The sequence below is a fragment of the Notamacropus eugenii genome, chromosome 5 (genome assembly GCF_028372415.1).
Source record: "Notamacropus eugenii isolate mMacEug1 chromosome 5, mMacEug1.pri_v2, whole genome shotgun sequence".
Classification (NCBI taxonomy): Eukaryota; Metazoa; Chordata; class Mammalia; order Diprotodontia; family Macropodidae; genus Notamacropus; species Notamacropus eugenii.
In genome coordinates, this window is record NC_092876.1 from 49,470,228 (window position 1) to 49,495,328 (window position 25,101).

Here is a 25,101-nt window from a genome sequence, read left to right on the forward strand (position 1 = left end):
AAAAGCCTAAACCCTTAACCTTCTTTGATTACAGGCATGTGCTATATAATACTGTTTTAGAAGACCTTAAAATCACTTAGTCCATTTAAAATCTTTTTGTGGTCCACAATTACCTTACTTGCTATTGGCTCAGACTCTAATGTAGCCTAAGGTAGGTAAGAGAGACAGTATGGTTGGAAGGAAAGAACTCTGGGTCCAATTCTTGGCCTTACCCTTGTTCTGTGTCAACTTGAACAAGTCATTTACCTCTGTTTCCTTTGCTGTAACATGAGTAGATTATGTCACAGAACAATTCTGAGGAATGTCAAGAATTTTGTCAGTTATAAAGCAACGTATGAATGTAAGCCAGAAGACTGATTTAAAATATCTCCTGATAAAAGTTGCCAACTGAATAGGATTCTCACACAAATGAAAATTTGTTATTTGTGTTTCATTTGTCTGTTTGGCATTATGATCAGTACTTTCTTATTACTTAGGGGCTTAGATTATAAATACTAGCAAACATCAGTTACGGAAACGAGTAAGAACTATTAACTTACCAGGCTTCTAAAATGCTCAGTATCACTTACCCATTGATAATTTAATTAAACTGTGATATACATTATATATAATAAAACCTTGCCTCATGGAATGAGTCTTGCTAGATATATGATTGTTCTGACCCTTTTTAACTGATAGAACTTTTATTAGGTGTAAATTTTTTAATGAAAAGGTATCAGAAATGTAAAATAAAGTTTTATTCATCAATTGCCATTAAAGACGTTAAAAATCATCTCTACTTTAGCCCTTGAAGTCATCAGTTTGTTAACAGGTATGAATCCTCATTACTCTGGGTGGGGAGGCTATCTTTCATATGTTATTTCTTATTTAGCTGTGGACTTTCCTCCCCTCAGGAATCTGAGAAGATCATTGCTGAATTGAATGAGACTTGGGAAGAGAAGCTTCGTAAAACAGAGGCTATCAGGATGGAGAGGTCAGGAAATAGCCAGGAGCACTTAAGAGCTGCTCTGTGTACCACTAGGACTACACTAGTGATTGAAAATTACACACTTGTGATGAAGTCTGTACTTACATACTCGGTATACTTTTTAATCCTCTTTAGGTATCCATGGAAGACTGCAGATTACTGAAGTAAAAGTTTTTCATTTCTAAGATAGATCAATATTAGTAGAGGCTGAAATTTTAAAAGTAGAGCAGTTTTCCTATGTCTTTTGACATTTGCCTTTTATTCTGGAATCATTTTCATGTGGGATAAGGTAACTTGATTTTTTTTTTAATTAAAATTTTTAACTTAAAGACAAAAAAAAATTCTATATACACAGTACAATACAAAGGATTCAAAATGAAACCATGAATCTCCATTTCATACTGTTTACTTTTTTGAAAAACTATGTTATAAGTACTATGCATCATTATCAAAGCCACCCCGCTTTTCTGTGCTTCCTTTTGAGGTTTTTATTCTCTGCTATGCTCTTTTTATTTTTTTTCTCCCTCCCTCCCCACCTCACACTAGAGAAGTCCACCAGTTGACACAGTTATGTACATATATATATAACCATTTTATATTTTAAATGTATGTACATACACACACATATACATATGCACATACACACTTATATTTATCAGTTCTTTCTCTGGAGGTGGATGGCATCTTCCTTCATAAGTCCCTGGGTATTTGTAATACCCAAAATAACTTATCCATTCCCAGTTGTTCTTCAAGCAGTATTGCTTCACTGTATATAGGGACTCCTGGTTCTGCTCATTTCACTCTTCATTATTTCTTGCAAGTCTTAACATGTTTTTCTAAGATCAAGCAGTTCATTGTTTCTTACAGCACAGAACTATTCCATCACAATCGTATACCATGACTTGTTTAGTCATTCGCTAATGGATGGACATCCCCTGTTCTTTGCCACCACAAAGAGAGCTGCTATAAATATTTTAGGATGTATAAATTTTGTTCCTTTTTTCCTGATCAGCTTGGTAAACAGACATAATAGTGGTGTTGCTGGATCAAAGAGTATGCACAGGTTTATAATTCTTTAGGCAAAATTCCAGATTATTCTCCAAAATGGTTATATCACTTTTCAGTTCCACCAACAGTGTGTTAGTGTCTTAATTTTCCCCCATGTCCTCCAGCATTTGTCATTTTAGCCAGTCTGATAGGTGTGAGATGATGCCTCAAAGTTGTGGTGATTGCGTTTCTCTAATCAATAATGATTTAAAGCACTTTTATATGACTATATATAGTTACAATTTCTTCATTGAAAAATTGCTTGTCCCTATTCTTTAACCATTTACCAATTGGGGAATAAAAGGTCATTTAATTTCCAAAATTTTTTTCCTCCCTTTTCTTTGACATCTCTACTCATAGGCAATAATGAAGTACTTTTTGTTTCTAAGTAAGTTTATATTCAGAAAGCATTTTTTTCCTTCCCTGAAAGCCCTTCAAGGCAGTACTGACGGATGTATTTAGTTAATACATGAGTTGAACATATCTTAATTCATACTTCCAAGAGTCAACAATTTCATTAACATAGGTGATTCCTTCCTTGGCACAGGTCTCAGCTCTTCTATGCCTCAGTCTTCAGGAGCTGCTGGGGCTGAAAAATGTATTTATTACCTGGGAATGAACTCTCTTCCAATTGATTTTCAGATGATAGAACTGTTTATTTGTTGAAGAAATACTACTCTCTTAGCAGAATGTATTTGTGCATAAAGGTTCATATGTTGCTAAGAGTAAAAACAACAAAATATTTACTCAAACTTATCTTCGTAAACATTGAGTGTTTCTTTTTTTTACAACAAAACAAAACCTTATTCCAGAGGCCTTAGTGAAAATTTTCAATATCAAGTAGATATTTTTTTCCCTCAAAATTGACTTCTGTTTTATTTTCATTAAGAAGTGATATCTGACTTGGCAAATTTATCCAAATAATTTTCTTTTTATCTCAATAAATATACTTAAGGAAATGAAACAAACTGCCCGGTTAAGATTTAGTTTGTAGCAGACTGAGGCAGCTATGAAAATACTTCTTGATGAGTATTTTTGTCAATAAAGTTGTGATTTAGTATATCTACTCTTGGCCATTATAGATATTTTTTTCTTAGATTTAATTTCAGGGTTTTGCAGAGTTTCATTTTGTGTAGTAAGTTTCTATCATGTGCTCATTATTTTTTGTAATACAGAAGTTTAAAATATGTATTTGGAATGTGTACTTTATAACAATTTTATAAGTAAAGATAAGTGATACATTTTTTAATTATTTAAAAAGAAATGTTAAATTATTTGTTTCCAGATCATATTTAAAGCTTGGTAGGAAATGCTGCAACTTGTATTCTGTTAGTGTAGCTTTAAGTACCTAGAGTGTTACCATGAACTTATTTTGATTTACTTAGTACGTTTCTCAGTTTCGTTTCCGTTCCACTGAAGTATCATAATGTGTCATTTATGTGCTTATCTCACTTTTTCTAGGGAGGCCCTATTAGCTGAAATGGGAGTTGCCATTCGGGAAGATGGAGGAACTCTGGGTGTCTTTTCACCAAAAAAGGTTGGAAAAATTTGTCTTAATCCAATGGAAATATCTCCTACTTTATGAGTTCTCTCTTTGACCTTAGTCACTCAGGCAGTTCATGTCTTTGAGATATACCTCTTTTCATCTTGGTATATAGCTTAACTTTAATCTTAGTGATTTCATTTTAAGATGTGCTTTCAATACAAGAATAATCTGTGTCTCTGAAAACATAATTATGTGCATCATACTATAGTAATTATAAATAACAAATTTGAGACAGTATACCTGCTACTGAAATCACATTCATACTTCATTGTCCCCCCACCCCCATCCCCTCAGTTGCTTCAGCTGTGGCTCATCTCTCATGTAAATTTTCCCTCAGAGGCTATCAACCCTATTTGATGACTCTTTGGAAGAATTTTCAGCTGACCAGGTTTGTCAGGGAAGTTCTTTTAGACAATTAGCTGTGTAAAAACTAGTTAATTCTACACGTGCCTGTCAGTATACTAAATAAAACTCTTTAGGTTCACCCTAGCCACCTCTCCTCTTCCTTTCTTTGCTTTTCTTTTGTACAGTTCTTGTAACTATCTTAGTGCCTGTAGCGAACATAGTTAAAAAATACAGTGTATATATTAGCCTGTAGTTGGATTTTTATTTTACAGTTATAAAATTTTATAAATTTTTATTATGCTGTAGCCTAGTTATAATTGAAAATTACTGTTTAACTGTTTAGTTTATGTGTGCATGTGTGCTTATGTCAACAATAGACCAGGAGAATTTACTGTATAAAATGTTTGTGGTTAAGACATCTTATATAACTGGTCACTCAGTTCAGATGATAGAATTGGCCTTGAGGTCTTACTTACTCGTTATCCTCATGCTTAAATTTAAAGATGGATCCCTTATATTAGTGTAGAGGGAGCAGAGCGAAGTTTGTATCATTAACATTTCTTGTTTGGTGATAGGGAATTATTGTTATTGTTGACTTTCTACATCTTTTGTTTAGATTTTTCCCTTCAAAACCATGTGAATTTTGAGGGGGGGGGCGGACTTCATTTATGGTGTTGTTTTGTTTTTCACTGGACCTTGCTTTATACTCTCCATCTTTCTCGTTTCACATGACTCAGATGCTTCAGTGTATCTTCCTTCATTCCTTTCTTACATAAAGAGGTGACCTTTCTTTCCAAGATAAACCTCTGTATGTGTGCAAATGAACCTATTCCATCCTGTTTTCACTAGCAGATTGCCCTGTACCATCCCCCATCTCTCAGTAATCTTCATTTTCTCCCTGTTTACTGGCTTCTCTGCTATCTGCAAACCTACCCTATCTCCCTCATCCTTAAAAACCCCATCATTTCATCTATCATCCCTTGTCTCTAAAATCCTTTCTCATTTAAACTTCTTGAGAAAACCATCTACATTAGGTTGTTTTACTTCCTTTCCTCCCAGTCTCTTGTAAACCTTCTGTAAGCTGGCTTCCAAACTCATCATTCAACTCAAAACTGCTGTCTAATTAGCAGTGATCTCTTAATTGCCAATTCTTATCTCTTTTTTCAGTCCTCATCCTTCAAAGCTTTTGACGTCAGCCACCCTCTTCTGAGTACTACCTCTGTGTTCGTGACATACTTCCTCTAGGTTTTTTTAGTTACCTCTCAGACCTTTTCTCAGTCTCCATTGCTGAAGGGTCATCATCTACATTATGTTCATGGACTCAAAGGTCTGTCTTAGTCCCTCTTTTTCTTCTCCCTCTATTCTGTCTCACTTGGGGATGTCATGAACTCCCATGGACTCAGTTATCATTTCTGGGATGATAATTCCCAGATCTGTATGTACAGCCCCAACCTGTCTTGAGCCTGCATCACCAGCTGCCTCTTGGCCATCTAAAATTCAACATGGCCACGATAGCGTTCATTCTCCTTTCCCCACAATCCTTACCTTTTCCCAACTTCCTGTTACTATCAAAGGCACAATCATCTTCATAGTCACCAACGTTCACAGCCTCCGTGCCATCCTTAACTCCTCTCCCACTCCATACACCCAATCTATCGCCAAGTTTTATTGTTTCTATCTTCACATTTGTAGTATATGTCCCTTCTCTCTTCTCACACACCTACCACCCTTTCACCACAGCTTCCACATCATTCCTAAGCTGTTGTAATAGCTTTCTCATTGATTTCCCTGCCTCAAGTTTCTCCCCACTCCAGTCCATGCTCTACTCATCTGCTGAAGTGATCTTCCTAAAATGCAGCTCTGACCATATCACCTCTGTCTCTGTGCTCAATAAATTCCGGTGGCTCCATATTTTTCCTCTAGAGTAAAGTCCTCTTTGACTTTTAAAGGCTTTCACAAGGCTTCCTACATTTCAAATCTTCTTATGTCTTACTCCTCTACATGTTTTATAATCCAGAGAAGTTTCCCGTCTTGCTGTTTCTTGAACACGATGCTCCATTTCTTGGCTCCATGCCTTTTCACTCATGCCTGGCTGCTTTCCATCCTCACTCAAGCCTCCTTTGCTGTTTTCTCAGAAGCTCAAATCCCAATTTCTTAGGGAGGTCATTCCTGGTCCTTTCCATTCTCCATGACCATCTGCTAGTGCCTTCCCTCACAGATTATACTTTGTTTTCATTATGTGTATCTTTTACATGCATTTCTTTTTTGCAGATTGCTTTTTTACTTTCTTTATATCTCCAGGATTTAGTATAGTGCCTGGGACACAACAGGCACTTAACAAATGCTTTTTGATTTGAGGGCAGGGACAGTTTTTAATTTTTGTTATCACCAGGACTTGGCACACTGCCACATACATAGGAAGCAGTTAATAAGTGTCTGCTGAAAACATACATAGGAAGCAGTTAATAAGTGTCTGCCAAAATATTGTAAGGACAAAATAGCCTTGAAAGAATTAGACTCTGATCAATGCAGTGACCGCCACAGTTTCATAGGACTCATGATGAAGCACGTGGCCCTTCTGACAGAAAAGGGATGGATTCATGCTGCAGATTGAGGTGTGTGTGTGTGTGTGTGTGTGTGTGTGTGTGTGTGTGTGTGTGTGTGTGTGTGTGTTTTATATGACATGGCTAATGAAGGAATTTGTTTTACTTGACTATACATGTTGGTGCTAGTTTGTTCTTCTAGCTTCCTCAAATTTGGAAAGAGAGAATTTGGATCTGAAAATAAAATATATTCCAATTTAAATAAATAAATGCTTGTTTATTCACTAAAGTAAATTGGTTTTAAGAAATTTTAGAAACATTTTAAGGATAGGCAAAAAGTCTTTTTGACATATTAATTTAGATTACCAAGTGCTAGTAGCTTAAATTGCTTTTTATGTGGAATTTGTTTATTTAGCTATAACATCTTTGGAGAAACTTGCACAAGGCTCTCTTTGGTAAAATTTAATTGAAGTCTAAGTGGGGCCTAGAGATTTCCCTATGATCTGGAAAAGGAATCTTTTGTTCTGTTTGATTCTTGAAAACACAGTTGCATTTAACATGAGTTATAAAACTCTAAGCTAAAATCCTATCATTTCCTAACTTTTCTTTCTTAATATACTTGAGCTTTCTAAATAAACTTCATAAGAAAGGGAAATGATTGCTGCCCATAGAAATGATCAAAACTCAGTTTTGGAAGCTACTTGGTTGATTCCAGCTTTTTGAGTTGCTATCTCCTTTTTTATCAATTTCTGGATATATCTTTTGATTTAAAAACTGCTGCCCATATAGCTCTTGGAATTTCCTAAATGGATGATACTATTAAGCTTCCAGAACAGGTTTTAAAAAAAAAATCTTCTAAATTAAAGATTCTCCTGTATATATTTCATAGATAGGATTGTAAAACATGAAAGGAACTGCTTCATTGTTAAATTGCTTATTAATTATAGTTCATTGACAGTGGTCTTGACTTCCGGGGGAGTTGTGATGAGCCTTAGGCTCTAACTCCAAAGCTTTGTTTCCAACTGTTCCAATTTCTTACCTCTTGTAGTGTTAGTTTCTGGTTTGGGGGAGGGGGCTTTCTGTCAGTCTTCCTCTTCCCTGCTTCTATTTCTTTAACTGTCCTCTAACTCTTATTTTGTTCTTCATATCTTGCTGCCTTACCCTGGTTAGATTTTTACCCCAAGACCATGTGACTTATTTGTGGATTCCAGTGGGGTATTTTCACCAAAGAAGGTTGGTTTTAAAGAGTTTTAGAAACATTGTAGAAATAGGTGAAAAGGTCTTCTGAATAAACATATATGCTCATATTAACACGTAGCATTCATTTAGATTTTTCTTTCTAATTTGGATTATCATACTAAACCAAAGCTGCAGAATATATTTGAGGGGAAGTAGAGCAGAAGACAGAGAGACATAAAGGAAGCTAATTGGGCATATTTTGTGACTATAGGAAGACTGAGTTTCTTTTACTACATTCCTTATTTGTTTAGTATTTTGTAGATATTTTCACTTTTTCTTTTTAAGAATTGGAACTGAGTTAGCTTAATCCATGAAATCAACCTGTCTCATGCTTTTTAAGCTTTGTAACTCTCTAGAATTAATCTCTGCCATTGTAAAGAAAAAATCTTCCATTTAAAAAAAATTAATTTGAATATGTTGACAAAGCATAACATGGAGAGATTTTACCTTATTATGGAACTGCCACAATTTGTCCTTAGTGGCAAAGAAAGTTCCTCTTGTACACTGATGGGAAAAAGAGAGAGAAACCATTAGTCTCTTGTAGGATCTAGTTAGTTCTAGCTGGCCCTCTAAGGAATGCTTTAATCCTCTTCTGGATTGAGAATGTTTGTAATGTCTTTCAGACACCACATCTTGTTAACCTCAATGAAGATCCACTCATGTCTGAATGCTTGCTTTACTACATCAAAGATGGCATTACACGGTAAATGTGTTTTTCTTTTTTAGTTAGGCTTTATTTAACTTATTAAATAGCTGATTTAATAACTGGAGTAATGCTGTCCTTTGAAAAACTCATTTCTGCGAATTGTTCTTTTTTCTTTTGGAAGTAGTTTGTCTGCAACTGTCCCTTTAACCCTTCTCCAGTTACATAATGGTTTTCACTAATGTAGTTTCCATGATGACTCCTGGTATAAGTAATTTTCCCCCCACAAAATATTGGGTAATAATGTTCTTAAAAGCATTTTTCAGTGTTATCAAGGGAGGTGAAACACTGAACTGGTCACCTTGGTGTGCCAGCTCACTTTGATTTAAAATTTTTTGATATTAGGTGTTTATGAGATATTAAAACATAATTTTAATATGCAGTTTTTAATATGGTTCTTCACCCAGTATTTACTTAGAAACTAGGTGAGGCACCATGAACATGCTTTCTCCTGTTTCTTATGTCTCATTGCCCCCGGGGAAATATTTTCTCTTGGATACAGGGTTGGTCAAGCAGATGCTGAACGGCGCCAAGACATAGTGCTTAGTGGGGCTCACATTAAAGAGGAGCACTGTATCTTCCGGAGTGAGAGAAATCAGAATGGTGAAGGTGAGCATCCTTGATTTCAGTTTTATTCTCTGTTCTGAAAAATCCCAAAGAAAGTTTTCCCTAGCATTTTCTTTATAATCAGGATGGTATGTTATCAGTAGTGGAGGAACCTGGTTTCCTTAGAAATGCAGGGGCCAGTGTAGATTTTTACATGAAAATGGCTTCAACAAAGTGGAGCTCTGTTGCCCTGCCAGCCTCTGAAGAGTGTATAGACAGCTGAGTATGGCTCTGAATAGTAATGATTTCACAGAAAAGAAGGCAAAGGGCAAATCTCATTGACAGAGGCCTCTAGGAACACCATCCAGGCTTTAACTCAGTAGGCTTGGTTTTTATTTTATGTGAAAAGGGAAAAAAAATTCTAATCCTCATTTATCCTAAGCTAAAAAAAAATCCTATCAATACTGTGTTCCATTCATTCTTCCTTAGTCAGAATGTCATAGTCCTTAGTTTGCGTCAAGATTTCAGATATTGGCCTAACTCTCCTCTTTAGGCCACCCTCCTTTCTGGAAGGAACTGTTTCAGATGATATTCAAGACCATATTCTCTTTTTCAGTTCTCTTCGTTACCCAAAAGGAGATTTAAAAAAACTTCTTTACATCGGCCTATTAATTCTGCTATTTTTGCAGTAATTCACATAGTTTATGTAACTTTAATGACTGCTACTTCTGGCCTTACTCTTGTCACAAAGATTAAAATTGCTCTGTAGTTATTTTATACTCTTAGTTCAGTGAATTTAGTCTAGCAATGACACGTGGTCATAGTTTTATTCTATTGTAAAGGGGCTTTGGATAAGGGCTAGGTTCTTGATTCTGCATTTGGAATTCATTGTGTTCAGAAATACTTCCAGTACTCATTGCCATGGATTTGTAATCCTAACTTTATTTTACCTTCCTTGTAGTTATTGTGACTTTAGAACCTTGTGAGCGCTCTGAAACTTATGTGAATGGCAAGAGAGTTGTACAGCATGTACAGCTGCGCTCAGGTGAGTGTGGACAGAACCCAAATACTATGTTCCAAGTAGTAGCTTGTGTGAATAATACTTTGATTTTTGTCTTTTGATTTAAAGCAATGGGTTAAAGTGTACATATAGTGTGTAGGTGTATGTACATATAGTCTATTCTTTCTTCCTTTAGTAGGCAAAGGGAAGTTGCAGATATTTGTTATTTATATTTTCAAATAATTCCTAATTCTGATTTTGTGGTTTTGCTCTTTTTTTTTTAATTTTTAATTTTTAATTTTAATATTGAGTTCCAAATTCTCTCCCTCCTTCTAGCCCCTCCCACACCCATTAAGAAGGCAAGCAATGTGGTACCCATTGTACACTGAAGTCATATAAATCTTAATTCTTTATTAATCATGTTGGAAAAAAAGAGCAAGAAAAATAAAGTGAAAAACAGTATGCTTCACAGAGTTCGTCAGTTCTCTCTCTGGAGGTGGATAGCATTTTTGTTTTAATCAGTCCTTTGAAATTATCTTGAATCAGTGTATTGATCATAGTAGCTCACTTTCACATTTGATCATTGCCCAACGTTACCGTTGCTGTGTACAATGTTCTCCTGGTGTTCACTTCACTTTGCGTGTCCCTCATCACTTCTATAAGTATTTAAATTTAAGTATTACTATAAATATTTTTGTACATATGGGTCCTTTTCCTTCTCCTTTTGTATCTTTGGGATTCAGACCTCATAGTGGTATTTCTGAGTCAAAGAGTATGAACAGTTTATAGCCTTTTAGGCATATTTCTAAGTAGTTCTCTAGAGTGGTTGAACCAGTTCACAGCTCTACCCGTAATACATTAATATCCCTATTTTTCCATATCCCCTCTAGTATTTGTTATTTTCCTTTTCTGTCTTCTTGACCAATCTGATAGGTGTGAGATGGGTACCTTTGGGTTGTTTTAATTTGCATTTCTCTAATCAATTTAATTTAGAGTATTTTTATATGATTATTGATACTTTTGATTTTTTATTTCTTCTGAAAACTGCCTATTCATATCCTTTGACCAGTTATCATTTGGGGAATGGTTCTTATTTTTATAAATTTGGCTCAGTTCTCTATATAATTGACCAGAAAAGCCTTTATCAGAGAAACTTGCTGTAAAAATTTTCCCCCAGTTTCCTTCTTTCCTTCTGATTTTGGCTACGTTGGTTTTTGTTTGTATGAAAAATTTTTTAATTTCATGTAATCAAAATTATCCATCTAATTTCTACCAAATTGCTTTCCAGTTTTCCTAGCCTTTTTTTTTGTCAAATAATGAGTTCTTGCCCACAAAATTTGGATCTTTGGGTTTGTTAAACACTATATTATTATGGTCATTTACTATTGTGTATTGTGGGCCTAATCTATTCCACTAATCAATCACTCTATTTCTTAGCCAGTATCAGATTGTTTTGATGATTACTCTTTTGTAAAAATATAGTTTGAAATCTTGTTCTCTGAGGCTACCTTCCTTCACATTTTTTTCATCGATTCTCTTGATATTCTTAAGATCATTTGTTGTAGATGAATTTTATTATTTTCTTCTAGATCTTTAAAAATCATTATTCGGTAGTATGATTGGTATGGCACTGACTAAGTAACATAATTTAGGTAGAGTTGTCATTTTTATTATATTGGCTTGGGCCTACCCATGACCAATTAATTTTTCTCCACTAGTTTAGATCTCTCTTTATTTGTGTCAAAAGGTTTTGTCATTTTGTTCATGTCATTCATGGATACCTTTTGGCAGGCAGACTCCCAAGGATTTTGTACTGTGTGCAGTTATTTTGAATGGAATTTCTCTTTCTATGTCTTCTTGCTAGATTTTGTTGGTAATATATATAATTGCTGAGGATTTATGTGGATTTATTTTATATCCTGCTACTAAAGTTGTTGTTTTGGCTGTTTTTTTGGTTAATTCTCTGAGTTTCTCTAAGTCTGATTTTATTTTATGCTAGGAAATCGCATCATCATGGGTAAAAATCATGTTTTTCGTTTCAACCATCCGGAGCAAGCACGAGCTGAGCGTGAAAAGACTCCATCGGCTGAGACACCTTCTGAACCAGTCGACTGGACGTTTGCCCAGAGAGAGCTTCTGGAGAAACAAGGCATTGATATGAAACAGGAGATGGAAAAAAGGTAATCTATAAATTACTTATTTTACTTGGTTGTGCTGATACTCATTTTGTTAAGGTAGTCATGAGAGAAGGCTAGAAGAGATGCTCTTTGCCCTGTCTTTGTTTCCTAGGGCACACACTTAAAGAGGGGCCTTCTACAGAGAAATAATAGGAATTACAGCATCTTAGAACTGGAATAGATCTTAAGGTTCACCTTTGGTTTTTCTGTTGTATTGGTTTGTATGGACTAAGAAAAATAATAAAAATTCAGCAACAAAAATTCTATGTCAAAAGAGACTGTTTAAAGTAACTCTGTGGAGTTGCTTTAATTTTCTGCCTCCAGTTTGATTATTTCTCCTTCTCTTCTTTTGTAGACTCCAGGAAATGGAAATCTTGTATAAGAAAGAGAAAGAGGAAGCTGACCTCTTACTGGAGCAGCAGAGACTGGTAGGCACCTCTCTGTCCCATCCACGAAGTTAGGAGCGTAGCACATCCTTTCTCCCATGGCTTATGCCACAGATGTGTACTGGCTCAGGATGTGCCCCTGACCTGCTGCTGATCCCATAGTCTAGTACAGGGCTTCTTAAACTTTTTCCACTTATGACCCCTTCAGCACTTCTTAAACTGTGGATTGCAATTGTGGGACCCTGTATGGGATTGCAACCCACAGTTAAAGAAGTAGCGGCTCGCATCCCTTTTCCTTATTGAGAACTAGCCCATGCCTTTTAAACTGAACCTGAGAAGCTCTGCAGGAAGGTTTGGGCCTTTTGAGATTTCTTTAAGTCAGCACCAAGCCTTTTGGGGGAAGCAGTGGGGCTTTTTCTGGGTAGCAAATTGGGCAGAAAGATTTTCTTTCATGTAACTGAGTTGTCTTTGGATTTGAATCCTCAGTGATCTTACCAGTTATAACTGACATGAATTTTTTAACTTGGTGGATGTTTGCCTTGGTTTTGTCTTTGATCACATGAAATTACTAATTCTCTCCTCTTGGGCTCACTCAGTTATTATTTTCTTGTGCTGGGGTTTTTTTGTTTTGTTTTTAAATATATTGTGTCTGAAAATGTTGCTGCACAGTTGCATGTTTTAACCTCTTTTCCTACCCCTGCATGGAGTCTGAATCGTCTGCCAGGGTCTTATTGTCAGTTTATATGGTGATACAGGGTGAGGGTATGAAGAACCAAAGCAGGAGAGAATAGCGGTCTTTTTTTTTTTTTTTTTAGTCACATTTAAATATGAAGGAAGTAGATGGTTAGCTGGAACATCCAGTAAAGTCCTAAGTCTGTCAACAGAGGTCTCTGCACTTCTGAGATTAGTTAGTTTTTATGATTTATAGAAGTGTGCTCTCTTGAATAGAGATTTATTTTGAGATATTTTTAGTTTAGTTATCTGAAGTCTGATCAGAAGTTTCTAGATATGTTGATTGATAAAACTGAGAAAACAGAATAACTGCAAAAGACCAGGCATGATTTTTTAGGAATTTCTAATTTTAACTTTTTTTTTTTAAGGTGAAGGAAAAATTGAGGAAAGGAGATAATTGGTTACTTTCTTTCCTAACTCTAAAGTGGTGGGGATTGCCTTTCACAATAATGTATAACATGTAATATATATCCACATTCTGAATTTGACAGAAAAGTTCTGACAAATGGAACCTCAGGATCCTTGAGCTGTAGCAGCTTTTTCAATATGGCACAATGGTCATACTTGGCATGGGGTTGAAGTCAGTGTGTGATCTTGGCAACTTCAGGCAAGTTAAAAAAGGAATTGAGGGTAAAGGAGAATCACATGGGGTGGAGGAAGGGCAGGTGAAGTGAGCTTAGCTTGTGGGAAGTGATTATGAAAACCCCTCTGGGAGGGGAACAGAATTTTCAATAGTTTAAAATGGTTTATGGCACATGAAGGAAGCTTTAAATCAGTATAGTAACATGATCTAATAAAATTTCCTTAGCACACCTCAGAGATCAGAAAAGGGCAGATGTGATAACAGTATTGTTGTAATAGTATCAAACACTGGTATTCCTTGGTTCCCTAAATGTAGAAAAAATTTCTCAAAGATATGTTTAGTTGTTAAATGGTTTAGTTCTCATGAGGCAGCTAGGTGGTACAGTGGTTAGAGCGCTCAGCCATGAGTCAGGAAGATCAAGGTTCACATGAGGCCTCCTGGGCAAGTCACTTCCCCTTTGTCTGCTTCAGTTTCCTAATCTGTAAAATGAGGATTGTAGTAATACCTGTCCACCAGGGTTGTTTGGAGGATAAAATAAGTCAATATTTGTAAAAGCACTTTGCAAACCCTAAGGCAGTATAAAATGAGCTAGCTATTATTACCATCCTCATCATTACTGTTCTGGTGAAGAGTACCGAGTGTTGAGGGTGTGATCATCACTGTTATCAGCTCCTGATTGCAAGCCAGTATTTTTTAAACTGCTCAGTTAATAATAACACATAAGTTCCCATATCTCTAATTTATAAAATAGACATATGTTTATTATCAGCCAAATATACAAAATGTTGTTCCAGACTCCAAAGGTACAAAGAAGTGTCAAACATGGTCCTAGGACTTCTTTACCCAGAAAAGGCTTAATTAAATTTGTATATAGTGTGTGTTGTATGTGGTACTTTTAAATAATAATATAAAAGAAGAATCCAGGTCCCACAGTTTTAACTTGATATATTCTCAAGCTGAACACACTGGTGAAATATTATTTAATTTTCTGTGGTTTGTAGTTGTTGCATTTTTTGTTTCTGAATTGTAAGTAACTCCTCTTCTACACTGGTTGCTAAGTGGTTTAGACTTTCTCTTGGCATGTCAGGATCTCTGTGTAATTTGAGATCCACTCATTTTAGTTGTCCCCTCACGTAAGGGCTCTGTCTGGGAGCCTACTATTGTATTTCTACCCAAGGCTGAGAGTTTAATGAATCCGGAATCTGTCTCAGAGGATGTGGCGGAAGGACTAGAGTGATGTTGTTTTTGGCATTCTGTTAAATATCCACGAATGTCACAGTTTTAGAAGTATGTTTTAAAACATAATAAATGAAACCAAATAAGTAGTTTTCTCCTGAGATTAGCATTGAAATCTCCGCTGCTGGCATCGATTATAACCTCTTTCTCTTGACTTGATTTGGATTCCCTTCATTGTTCTGTAGTTTTTATTTTAAAGGCTTTGAATGTAAAATTTTCTACTCAAACAATTAATTGATTCAGGAGTGAAAATACTTAGCATTTTCTAAAATAGTTGATACTCACTTTATCCCTAAATAGTTGTAGGGATCTTAGAAAGAAAGAAGTCTAGAAGGAGTAAGGAAGAAAAACAGTTAATTAACTTTGTATGTGAAAGGTGTAATATTTTTCTTGTCATCCCAAAATCAGAGTTTTATTCCAGAATCTAACATGTATTATTCTGTGACCCTGGACAAATCATTAAGCTGCAGTTTTCTTGTCAGTGAAATGGTGATAATAACATTTATACTGCCTACTTCCTAGGTTGCTGTGATAAACCTTAAAATATTATATTAGATGTAGTTATTGCTATGATTATCAATAATATTAGAGACTTTGGCTATATGGATGAGTAACTCATAAGTACACTCTGCTTCTCTCTGTCACCTCAAGAAAAGCAACAAATATACTTAATTTTTTTAAAAGGGGAAGAAATACTTATAGGAAAGACCTGAAAGGGAAACTAAGAAACTTAAGAAGTGGGTAAACAAAAAGACTTCCTCACCCAATACAACGAATAAATAGTATGGTCTGGATTAGTCCAAATAATGAATCCCACAGTGGTTCCATGTACTAGAATTGACACTATTTGAATTTATAATTATGTCAGATACACTCACTAGTTTCAGGCCAATGAAGTATGCAGGGCAAATTGGAATGATGCGACTACTTCCTGGGATTTGTTATTTGACCTTATTGCGACCTAGCTATATACTATGGGTGTTATGGGATAAAAGAAAGCAAAGAAATTTCTGGAATGAAAGAACAAGACATCAGTAACAACTAGGACTGCTCTCTCCTCAACCTTCCATAAAAGAACATGGAGTTACTTCAAGAACCTCCACAATAATTTAGGATTTCAGTAAGAAATATAAAGGAATATATAGTATAAAAATAAACCATTGAAAGCAGAATACAGTAAGATGGCATGAAACTAAATGAAGAGAAAAGGTGTTCTTTATTAAGAAAGTCTTAATAAAGCATTGAACACTGAGGAATAATAGAATGGACTGGGCAGAGCAAAATAAAAAAATTAAAGAAGAAAGCCCATCCAAAATGGAGGGTTGGAAGAACAATTGTAAATTTTTTTTAAAGAATCAACTGGAAAAATATTTCTTACCTCTACAAACCAGAGTGACAGCACTTGATGAAATAATCTGAAAATTATTGGTCTTCCAGAAAAAAATATGAGCAAGAAATCTGAATACCATATTCCAGGAAATCATATCCAAAACACATTGACTAAAAGCTTTGGAAAGAGAGATCAGGATGCAGATAGAAAAACACAAAATGTAAGCATTTGTGTTTGTAAATTTGTAAAATTTATAAATTTGTACAAGGAAATTTGTAAAAGGAAAAAATTATTGATGTCTTTTAGTTTTTACATCATCATAGTTTTCCCCTGTTATCCCCTTCCCAGAGAGCTGTCTGATTAACTAATACTACTTTTAAAAAATATTTTATTTCTTCCCCAATTACATGTAAAAACAATTTTTAACTTTCTTTTATTTGTTTTGAGTTCAAAATTCTATACCTCACCCTCTCCCCTCCCTCATATCTGAGACAGTAAGCAATCTGATAGGTTATACATGTGCAATCATGTGAAACATTTCCATGTTAGTCATTTTGTGTAAGAGGTATGTAAGGAAGAAAGGAAGGAAGAAAGATCAAGCTTCAGTCTGTATTCAGACAAATCAATTCTTCCTCTGGAGGCTTATAGCATTTTTCATCATGAGTCCTTTGGGATTCTCTTGGATGGTATTGCTAAGAATAGTTAAGTCATTCACAATTCTTCATCTTGTAATATTGCTATTATTGTTTACGATGTTCTCCTGGTTCTGCTACTTCACTTTCAATCAGTTCATGTAAGTCATTTCTGGCTTTTCTAAAATCATCCTGCTTCTCATTTCTTATAGCATAAGAATATTCCATTAAAATAATGCACCTCAACCTGTTCAGCCATTCCTCAGTTGATGGGTATCCCCTCAATTTGCAATTCTTAACCACCACAAAAAGAACCTCCATAAATATTTTTGTTTATGTAGGTCCTTTTCCATTTTCCTTGCTCTCTTTGGGTACAGACCTAGCAGTGATATTTCCATCTCAAAGGGTATGCACAATTTTGCAGCCTTTGGGGCATAGTTCCAAATTGCTCTCCAGAATAGTTGGACCACTTCACAACTCTACCAACAATGCATTGATGTCCCAATTTTCCTCATCCTTTCCAAGGTTTATCATTTTCCTTTTTTGCCACATTAGCCAATGTGACAGATGTGAGGTAGTGCTTCAGGGTTATTTTAATTTTAATTTCTCTAATCAGTAGTGATTTAGACCAACAAATTACTACTTTTTGAAGAGGAAAAAGAATCAGCACAACCAAACTATACATTGAAAAAATAACTTAAATTTAATTCATCCAGAAATGTAGTTGTCAAGTTCTTAGGCTTCCTTGTCAGAGGGAATCCTGGGAGAAGTCAGTAGAAAACAGTTCACATGTCCACAGAGCCCTCCTTCATTTTTCACAAAATAATTCAATGACAAGAAATAAAGCAAGCAAAGGCAATCATCTTGAACCACAGCATGACATGTAGGCAGCTTTGCAGTTAACTTTTACACTTAATGTCTCAATTCCTCAGTTCTTTTCTTAAGACTCTAAGTTACAAATAAGATGATGCTTTGATGGAGGGATTTTCTTTGCCAGAAATTCCCTCCAGTGTTGAAATTTTAGGTGTGTATCCCTTGTTCATAAATCAGTAAAAAGTGGGATATTCCTTGGAGTGAGTGGGAAGGTGGAGGGCATCGCTGTGTGAGTTAGAAAGGATTTAGATTGGATCATTGGAATCAAATTTAGCTATCTGATGCTTTGTGCTAATAAATAAGGAGAAAAGGTACTTGAAGAGAATCCAATAGAGGCAAACCCAAATATGATATATATACCTACATGTGTATGTGTGTATATATGTGTGTATATCTGTACCTATCAAAAAAACCTTAAACTGGCTAATGAAGTGGCAAGAAAGCTGCAGTTAGAAAATAAAACCTGATAATCTGCTGTTTTCAAGAAATCTACCTAAAACATTATCGAGCCATATTCACTCAAAGTGAATGTCTAGAACAAGATTTCTTAACCTAGAGACTATGAACTTAAAAACACTTTTGAGAACTGTATTTCAGCATAATTGTTTTCATTTGTTTTGCTCTGTATCTTATGCATTTAAAATCATATTCTGAGAAAGGACTTATAGTTTTCACTAGACTGACTGCCAAAGGGTCACACAAAAAAGTTAGGAACCCCTAGCTAGAATTAAACTCATTATATTTCAGCTGAATCGGAAGTCAGGTGTTGCCATCATGTTTTTAGATAACACAGTTGCAAATATAGATGTTAATGAGGGAGATAAGAGAAAAGCTACAATATAAGTAAAGATGAATGAAGTAATATAAAATATTTGTTTCTGAATCTGCATTAGTATCTGGAACAACTGTGCTTTTGTGTAATTGTGAGTAATGAACTAGCACAACTTCTGAGGAATTGAAGTTGCAGATCACCAAAAGGGGCTTGGAAAAGCCCTTAATGAATGTGAGCAGGCTGTGACAAATTGTAGATGAGAAATTACACAGGCAAAATGTTGTAAAGGATACAAGAAGAAAACTCTAAGACTAAGGGAAAACAGCAACATGAACCAGGAACATTTCAAGAACAGTGACAGACAGATAATCTCCCTAATCCATTAGAATCCATGCAATATCAAGAAAGCTAGAAAATGGCCCTCAGTGTGATGGATGGGCACCCTGTAGCAGACTTGCAAGGAGACATGAAAAAGCATCACACATGTTGAATAGGCTCACCATTTGTATTGTTGGAAGAAATATTCACATTGATATGACCACAGATCCACTGAATTATCAAAGTATGTGCTGTAGTAACCAAGTTCTTAAAGGAAATGCCAACTGATTGGCACAAAGGCCTTAATAAGGCAGGGTTGGACAGAATGTTGCAAAAGCTGTATTTGATAGCTATATGGAGATTTCTGAAAGGAAAATATTACAGTAAACATTTCTATTTCTCCTGTAGGACTTAAAGAAAAACTAATTTTGTACTAGAACTAATAAATAAATGTGGCATGGCTGAAGTCTTAAGCTTTTATAAATCATAATATAACAAAAATTATAATCAATAAAGGAAACAAGGACAAACTGTTAAGAGCCACATGGAGACCAAAGTACAGTATGTTAAATAACTGGATCACAGACCAAATCATAAAGACAGTCTAAAAAAAGGAGAATGATAGCATTAGGAAAAATTCATGAGATACAGCTAAAGCAGACTTTAGGGTTAAATCACTTTCCTTACCACTTATTTTACGCAAGAGAAAAAGAGAGGACAAATGAGTTGAGTATCTAATTTGAAAAGAATCTATAGAAAACAAGTTAATTATGCAACAAGCATAATACTAAAGGATCAATAAACATCATTCAAAAAATGTTAAATCAACTAATAAAATAAAGGGCCAGTGGGTTTTTAAAACAAATAAAATCTGAAGCCATTAGCAAATTTGATTAAGAAAAGAGGAATGTTGAATTACTGAAATGAAAAATGAGTAATAGTCATTCACAGCAAATGGAGAAGAAATAAAGAAACTTCAAAAACCTTTGTCCTTAATTCCATGGTAACAATACTGAAGATTTAAATAAAATTATGCCTATCTAAAAATATGTAATAAACATGAATTAAGTGACCTAAGTAGTCCAGTTTCAGAGAAACTGAGCAAAACATAACTGAGCTCCTATGCAAAAAAATAAAAATAAGGAGAATGAATTTATAAGCAAATTCTGTCATACATTTAAAGGATAAATAATCACTGTACCACATAAACTGTTTTGAGAAATAGAGAAAGAAGATACTTAACCAAACTCTATTAGATAAACAAGGTCTTGACTCCCAACACAGTGAAGGAGAAATCAGAAGAAAGAGAGCTGATATTTGCAAATTTTCCACTTATCACCTCATTTAAGCTTGTCCCAAATCCTCTGGAGTGAACATTTAACTGCTCTTATCCTCATTTTACCCATCAGGACCTGGGGTTCCCAGAGGTAAATGATAATGAGGAGTCTGGAAAAGAAGAGGATCTTTCATAGAGATTAGGTGATTTGCCTGCAGTCACCTAAATAAGGGGTGAAGGCTAGATTTGAATCCAGGTCCTCTTAATCTTAAATTTAACATTCTCTTCACTACACTAGATTGCTTATCCCTAGGAGATAACTACAGAATAGTATCACTAATGAATATTATTTTTAAATTGTTACATAAGCACCAAGGTTACAACATTATGTTGTTATGACTGTTGAATTTATCCTATGAATGAAAGGGTAGATCAGCATTAGGAAAGTAAATAGGATAATAAATAATATTAATAATGAAACCACAAGGTTCTATCCATAGGGACAAAGGGACCCTTCCATAAAATGCAGTACTCTTGTTAAAAACACTGAAAAGCATACAAATAACAGGATTTTAATTTGACTAAAAATGTTTATCTACATACGGGAGGTACAATTATTTGTAACGGAAAAACATTGGACACTTCTCCAGTAAGTTCAGAAGTGAACTTAGAATGCCTATTTTCACTATTATTTGCCAATATGAGTCCTAAGTGAAGAAGAAGTGGACGAGTAATATTGGCAGGAAGAAGGAAAATCATGTGTTTCATGGACCATAGGATATCTGATAGAGAATAGTCCAGATAATCAGAAAAAAATCAATGCCGTACTTTAAGTGCAGCAACAATATAAATTTATACAGTTTCAGTTTTCTTTAACACAAACCAGGAAAAAAGACAAATTAGGAGAAGTATTTAAGTTAGTCACAAAGTGCATGAAATGTTGGGACATTTACCTACCAAGACATATAGGACTCATATAAGTACAGTTGCAAAATAATTTTTACTTAAGTAAATGAAGACCTAAATTACTGGGGAGAGAGTCATGGCTCGTAACTCATCTAGGCAATATTGTAATCATGAAAATACCATGCACGTTAATTTAATTATGACAATCACGTTACTAAAGGAATACTTTATAGATCAGACAGTAAGGACACAAATCAGTGTAGAGAAACAAAATTTCGAGAATTATAAAGGTAAAAGAAAAAAATTGTGAGAAGTGGTTTGCCATTCACTCAGCAAGACTTAGAAACATATAGCAGTCTAGTCTTGGAGAAACCCTTAAGCACACAAAAAAAACTACTGGGCAAATTGACTAGTGTTTGGGTAGAAAAACAGATTGAAAAAATTTGATACCATTATTCCCCCCAAAATGTCACATGGATACATTATCTAAAATAAAAAGTCATACCACAAAAAATGAGAGACATTTCTTACAACTAAATAGAGAATCTATTTAAAACTAGCCAGAAGAAAAGAACAGGTGTAAAACAGCAACTAAAAAGAGGGCCTATGACCATATGTGAGGATCTCTGCAACTGCTTTGTGACTCAGAAAACTACATATTAACATGATACTTTGAAATATTTCCTGCTCATATTTTAATTTGGTTTGAGCTGCACTGGAAAATGTTATGGGCTACATGGCATGGGCCTAGTGTTTGATACCTTTGGGATAGAGACTATTATAAAAGTCCAAACAGATCAGTTCAATAGTGTGAAGATAAAGTCACTGTAAGTTTAGGGTAAGAACTTATGGACCTAAAAAAATCTTTGCATTAAACATCTGATAAAAATAACATCTAAAATTTATGGGGAATTTTAAAGCAAATCAGTAAGATTTAGAGTCTTTCCCTAGTAGAGAAATGATCCGAGATAAGAACAGTCTTCCAAAGGAAAAAATACAAATTGTTGATAAGCTAAAAAAAATACTCCTATTACCAATAATTAAAAAATCACATCACACTCAGTAAGTTGATAAATATGATTGTTAAAAATAATTAATTGATCAGAAATTAATGTAGATGGAGTATAGGTAAAAGAGGCAGGGAAATTTACTGGTGGTAAAGTTTTAATTTTCTGCTTGACCCCAAAAGATAGAAGTAGACATAATGGATGAAAGAGTCAAAAAAGTAAATTTGAATTTGACCTAAAGAAAGACTTCCTGATTCTTTGTCCCAGAATCATGCAGCTAATAAGTGTCTAAGGCTTGATTTGAGCTCAGGACTTCCTAACATCAGGCCTTGTGCTGTATCCACCATGCCACTAAACTGCTCCAACCTAGTAAAGGTTATCTAGCTCTTAATTAGCATTTAAAATATTTGTTTTAAAGGAGATATTTATTCACATGTGGGCTTGAATAAGGAAATTGCCCCATGAGGTCTTTTCCCATCTCTGTTTTTATGTGATTTCTTCCAACCATTTCTAGGGAGAGAAGGAATAGAATTATGCAAGGAAAGTTAAAAAATTATTCACACCCCTTGACCCAGTGGTATCTCTTTGGGTTTATATCCCAAGAAGGCAATTGACAATGGATATCTTTTTAAAACATTCATAGCAGCATTATAATAACAAAAAGTTGGAAACAGATTGTGTGTTCAATGATTGGGAAAAGGCTAAATTAATTAGAATATATGTAAGGGAACATTATTATGCCATAAATGAATATTTATGAATATTCAAAGAAATGTAAAAACTTGTATGAAGTTATGTAGAATGAAGACTCCAGAACCAAAAGAACAGTATGCCCAAATTTATAGTTACATAGAACTAGACAACTCTAAATAGCAAAACAACTCAAAATAAAATTATAGAATGCATGATAAAATTGATAATGACATATTTAAGTCTACTCGTTCCTCTCAAAGTCTTTGATGGGTAGCTTTCTTCACGGATACAGTGTTGAACTTGATGGTGGGAAGACCTGTTTTTAAAACCTGTTTCAGGAACTCTGTGACCTGGGGAAAGTTACAGCTTCTTCATTTTTGAAATATATTTAATATCAGTACCCGTTGTTGTGATGTTCCATTTAAATAATGTATATGAAAACTTTTCCAGCACTTAAAGTGCTATATGTCTGCTATTATTAATATCCATGCTGTTTTGCTTAATAGTTTCAGGTAATTACACATTGTTAGGGGATTGACTTGTGAGTTTAGTGTTTGTAAAATTTGTGGAACTAACCATTAAAAATTAATAATAATAACAGTAATCCATGAATTTAATTCATATTTTTGAAGAAAATTATTTTCTAGGAACCACATATATTTTTTTTATTTGTTTTTAATACTTGTAATAAGTATTCACATATACTCTTGAGTTCATCAAAGAAGTATATATTTTTCTTCATTAAAAATCAAAAGGGTGTAGGGGTAAGTATAGATAATATAAACCAAACATTTCATGCCACATTTTCAAATAGATTGAGAAAACTTATAGAATATATTCCCTTTAAAAGGGCAAGAAATAAAATTTTCTTTGATAGATTTTTTTTGTTTTTTAGGTGGCAAATCACTTACCACTACTAGACAGGTCAATGTCTTCAGAAGTTATGAACAACTTATTACTATAATTGCAATTAAAGATTATCTGCTTTTCCTTTAAATAGACAGATATACATTTAACACATACACAGAAATATATATTATGTTTACTTTAGTCTAGAGAATGAATTAGGATTGGCTATTTTCAAATTATAATTTTCTTGCCTTATTTTGAAAAGCTTACAGGGTGATCCCAGCTTAGCTGTGGGAAATGGTTAATATGACTTGTCCATTCATATTTTTCATTCTGTAAAACTTTTTTTACATTTAAAGAGGCTAATTTATTTAACCCTTTAAAATACCCAATTTTAAAAAGTAAAAATATGTTACTTTCATTTAGGGTACTGTTAATAAATCTCTTTGCTTCTAAGTGTTTATAGTGACTGAATAAAAAAACTGTGCAATCTATTTATTAAGAACTCAAAATGCTATATCAGTCCTAAATCATATTAGCTTTAAAAAACACTGGTTGAAAAGATTACTTTAGAAACAAACAATTTTAAAATTCTGCTCTTTTTAAATCTTTTGTGGTTAGTATGTTGTCAAGCAAGAATTAGGACTTTTGATGACTTGAACCTGTCCTGAAGCCAAGGTCCAACACTCTCCACTGCACCACCTAGCTGCCTCAGCAACTACAAATAGCGTAGTTTTCCATGTATAAAACCTTTGTAAAAATGGAATCTATTTTGTAAGAAATTTATGAATTTATGAGAATTTATGAAAAGAAAAGTTTAGCAAAACATATTTGATCTTGTAGGTTTTTCAAATTATCATCTGCCACTTTTAGTATTTTGTGGTATTTCTTGGCTTAAGTATATGAAGAAAAATCAACATAATTGTATTTGTTTCTTTTTCCTGTTTGTTCTTTGGACGATAAACTTCACCTCTGTACATAAATTGGATGCACACATAATGAATGACATGAGAAAGCTGCAAACTGAAAACATGTTCTTGGGAAGAATAGTTTTGCAGTTCCCCTTTATTTATCTTGTAGTAAACTTCTGTGGTGGATAAACTCTCACACTGAATTCTGTATAAGAGCACTCTGAGCACTTTTAACACCATCCCTGTTGACTGCTTAGTTTCTACTTTCTTATCTTCTAACTTTTTTCTAGGGCTCCTCTTTTTAGTAAAGCCAACTCTAAACAGCAACCAAAAAAAATGCCTCAGCATACTACAGCATTACTAACCAATGTTAATCTGGCTACTCGTCACATCTCTGTATGACACCTGTGCTCGCTCATGGGGGAAAGAGTTTCTGGAAGACGCAGCAGCAATAACCAAGGCAAATGTTGGGGAGTGTTTGCAT

At 34.5% G+C, this 25,101-nt stretch overlaps 1 protein-coding gene across 5 annotated transcripts in view; it reads left to right on the top strand.

Moving 5' to 3' along the window:
- KIF1B (kinesin family member 1B) overlaps positions 1 to 25,101 on the top strand; it is a 174,933-nt gene that overhangs the window by 80,460 nt on the left and 69,372 nt on the right. For all 5 annotated transcript variants that reach the window (XM_072608820.1, XM_072608816.1, XM_072608817.1 and 2 more), the window contains 7 exons: positions 894 to 973; positions 3,476 to 3,551; positions 8,311 to 8,390; positions 8,893 to 8,999; positions 9,898 to 9,981; positions 11,936 to 12,116; positions 12,469 to 12,541. In XM_072608820.1, coding sequence (XP_072464921.1) covers positions 894 to 973; positions 3,476 to 3,551; positions 8,311 to 8,390; positions 8,893 to 8,999; positions 9,898 to 9,981; positions 11,936 to 12,116; positions 12,469 to 12,541 — 681 coding nt within the window. The remainder of the gene's footprint in view (positions 1 to 893; positions 974 to 3,475; positions 3,552 to 8,310; positions 8,391 to 8,892; positions 9,000 to 9,897; positions 9,982 to 11,935; positions 12,117 to 12,468; positions 12,542 to 25,101) is intronic.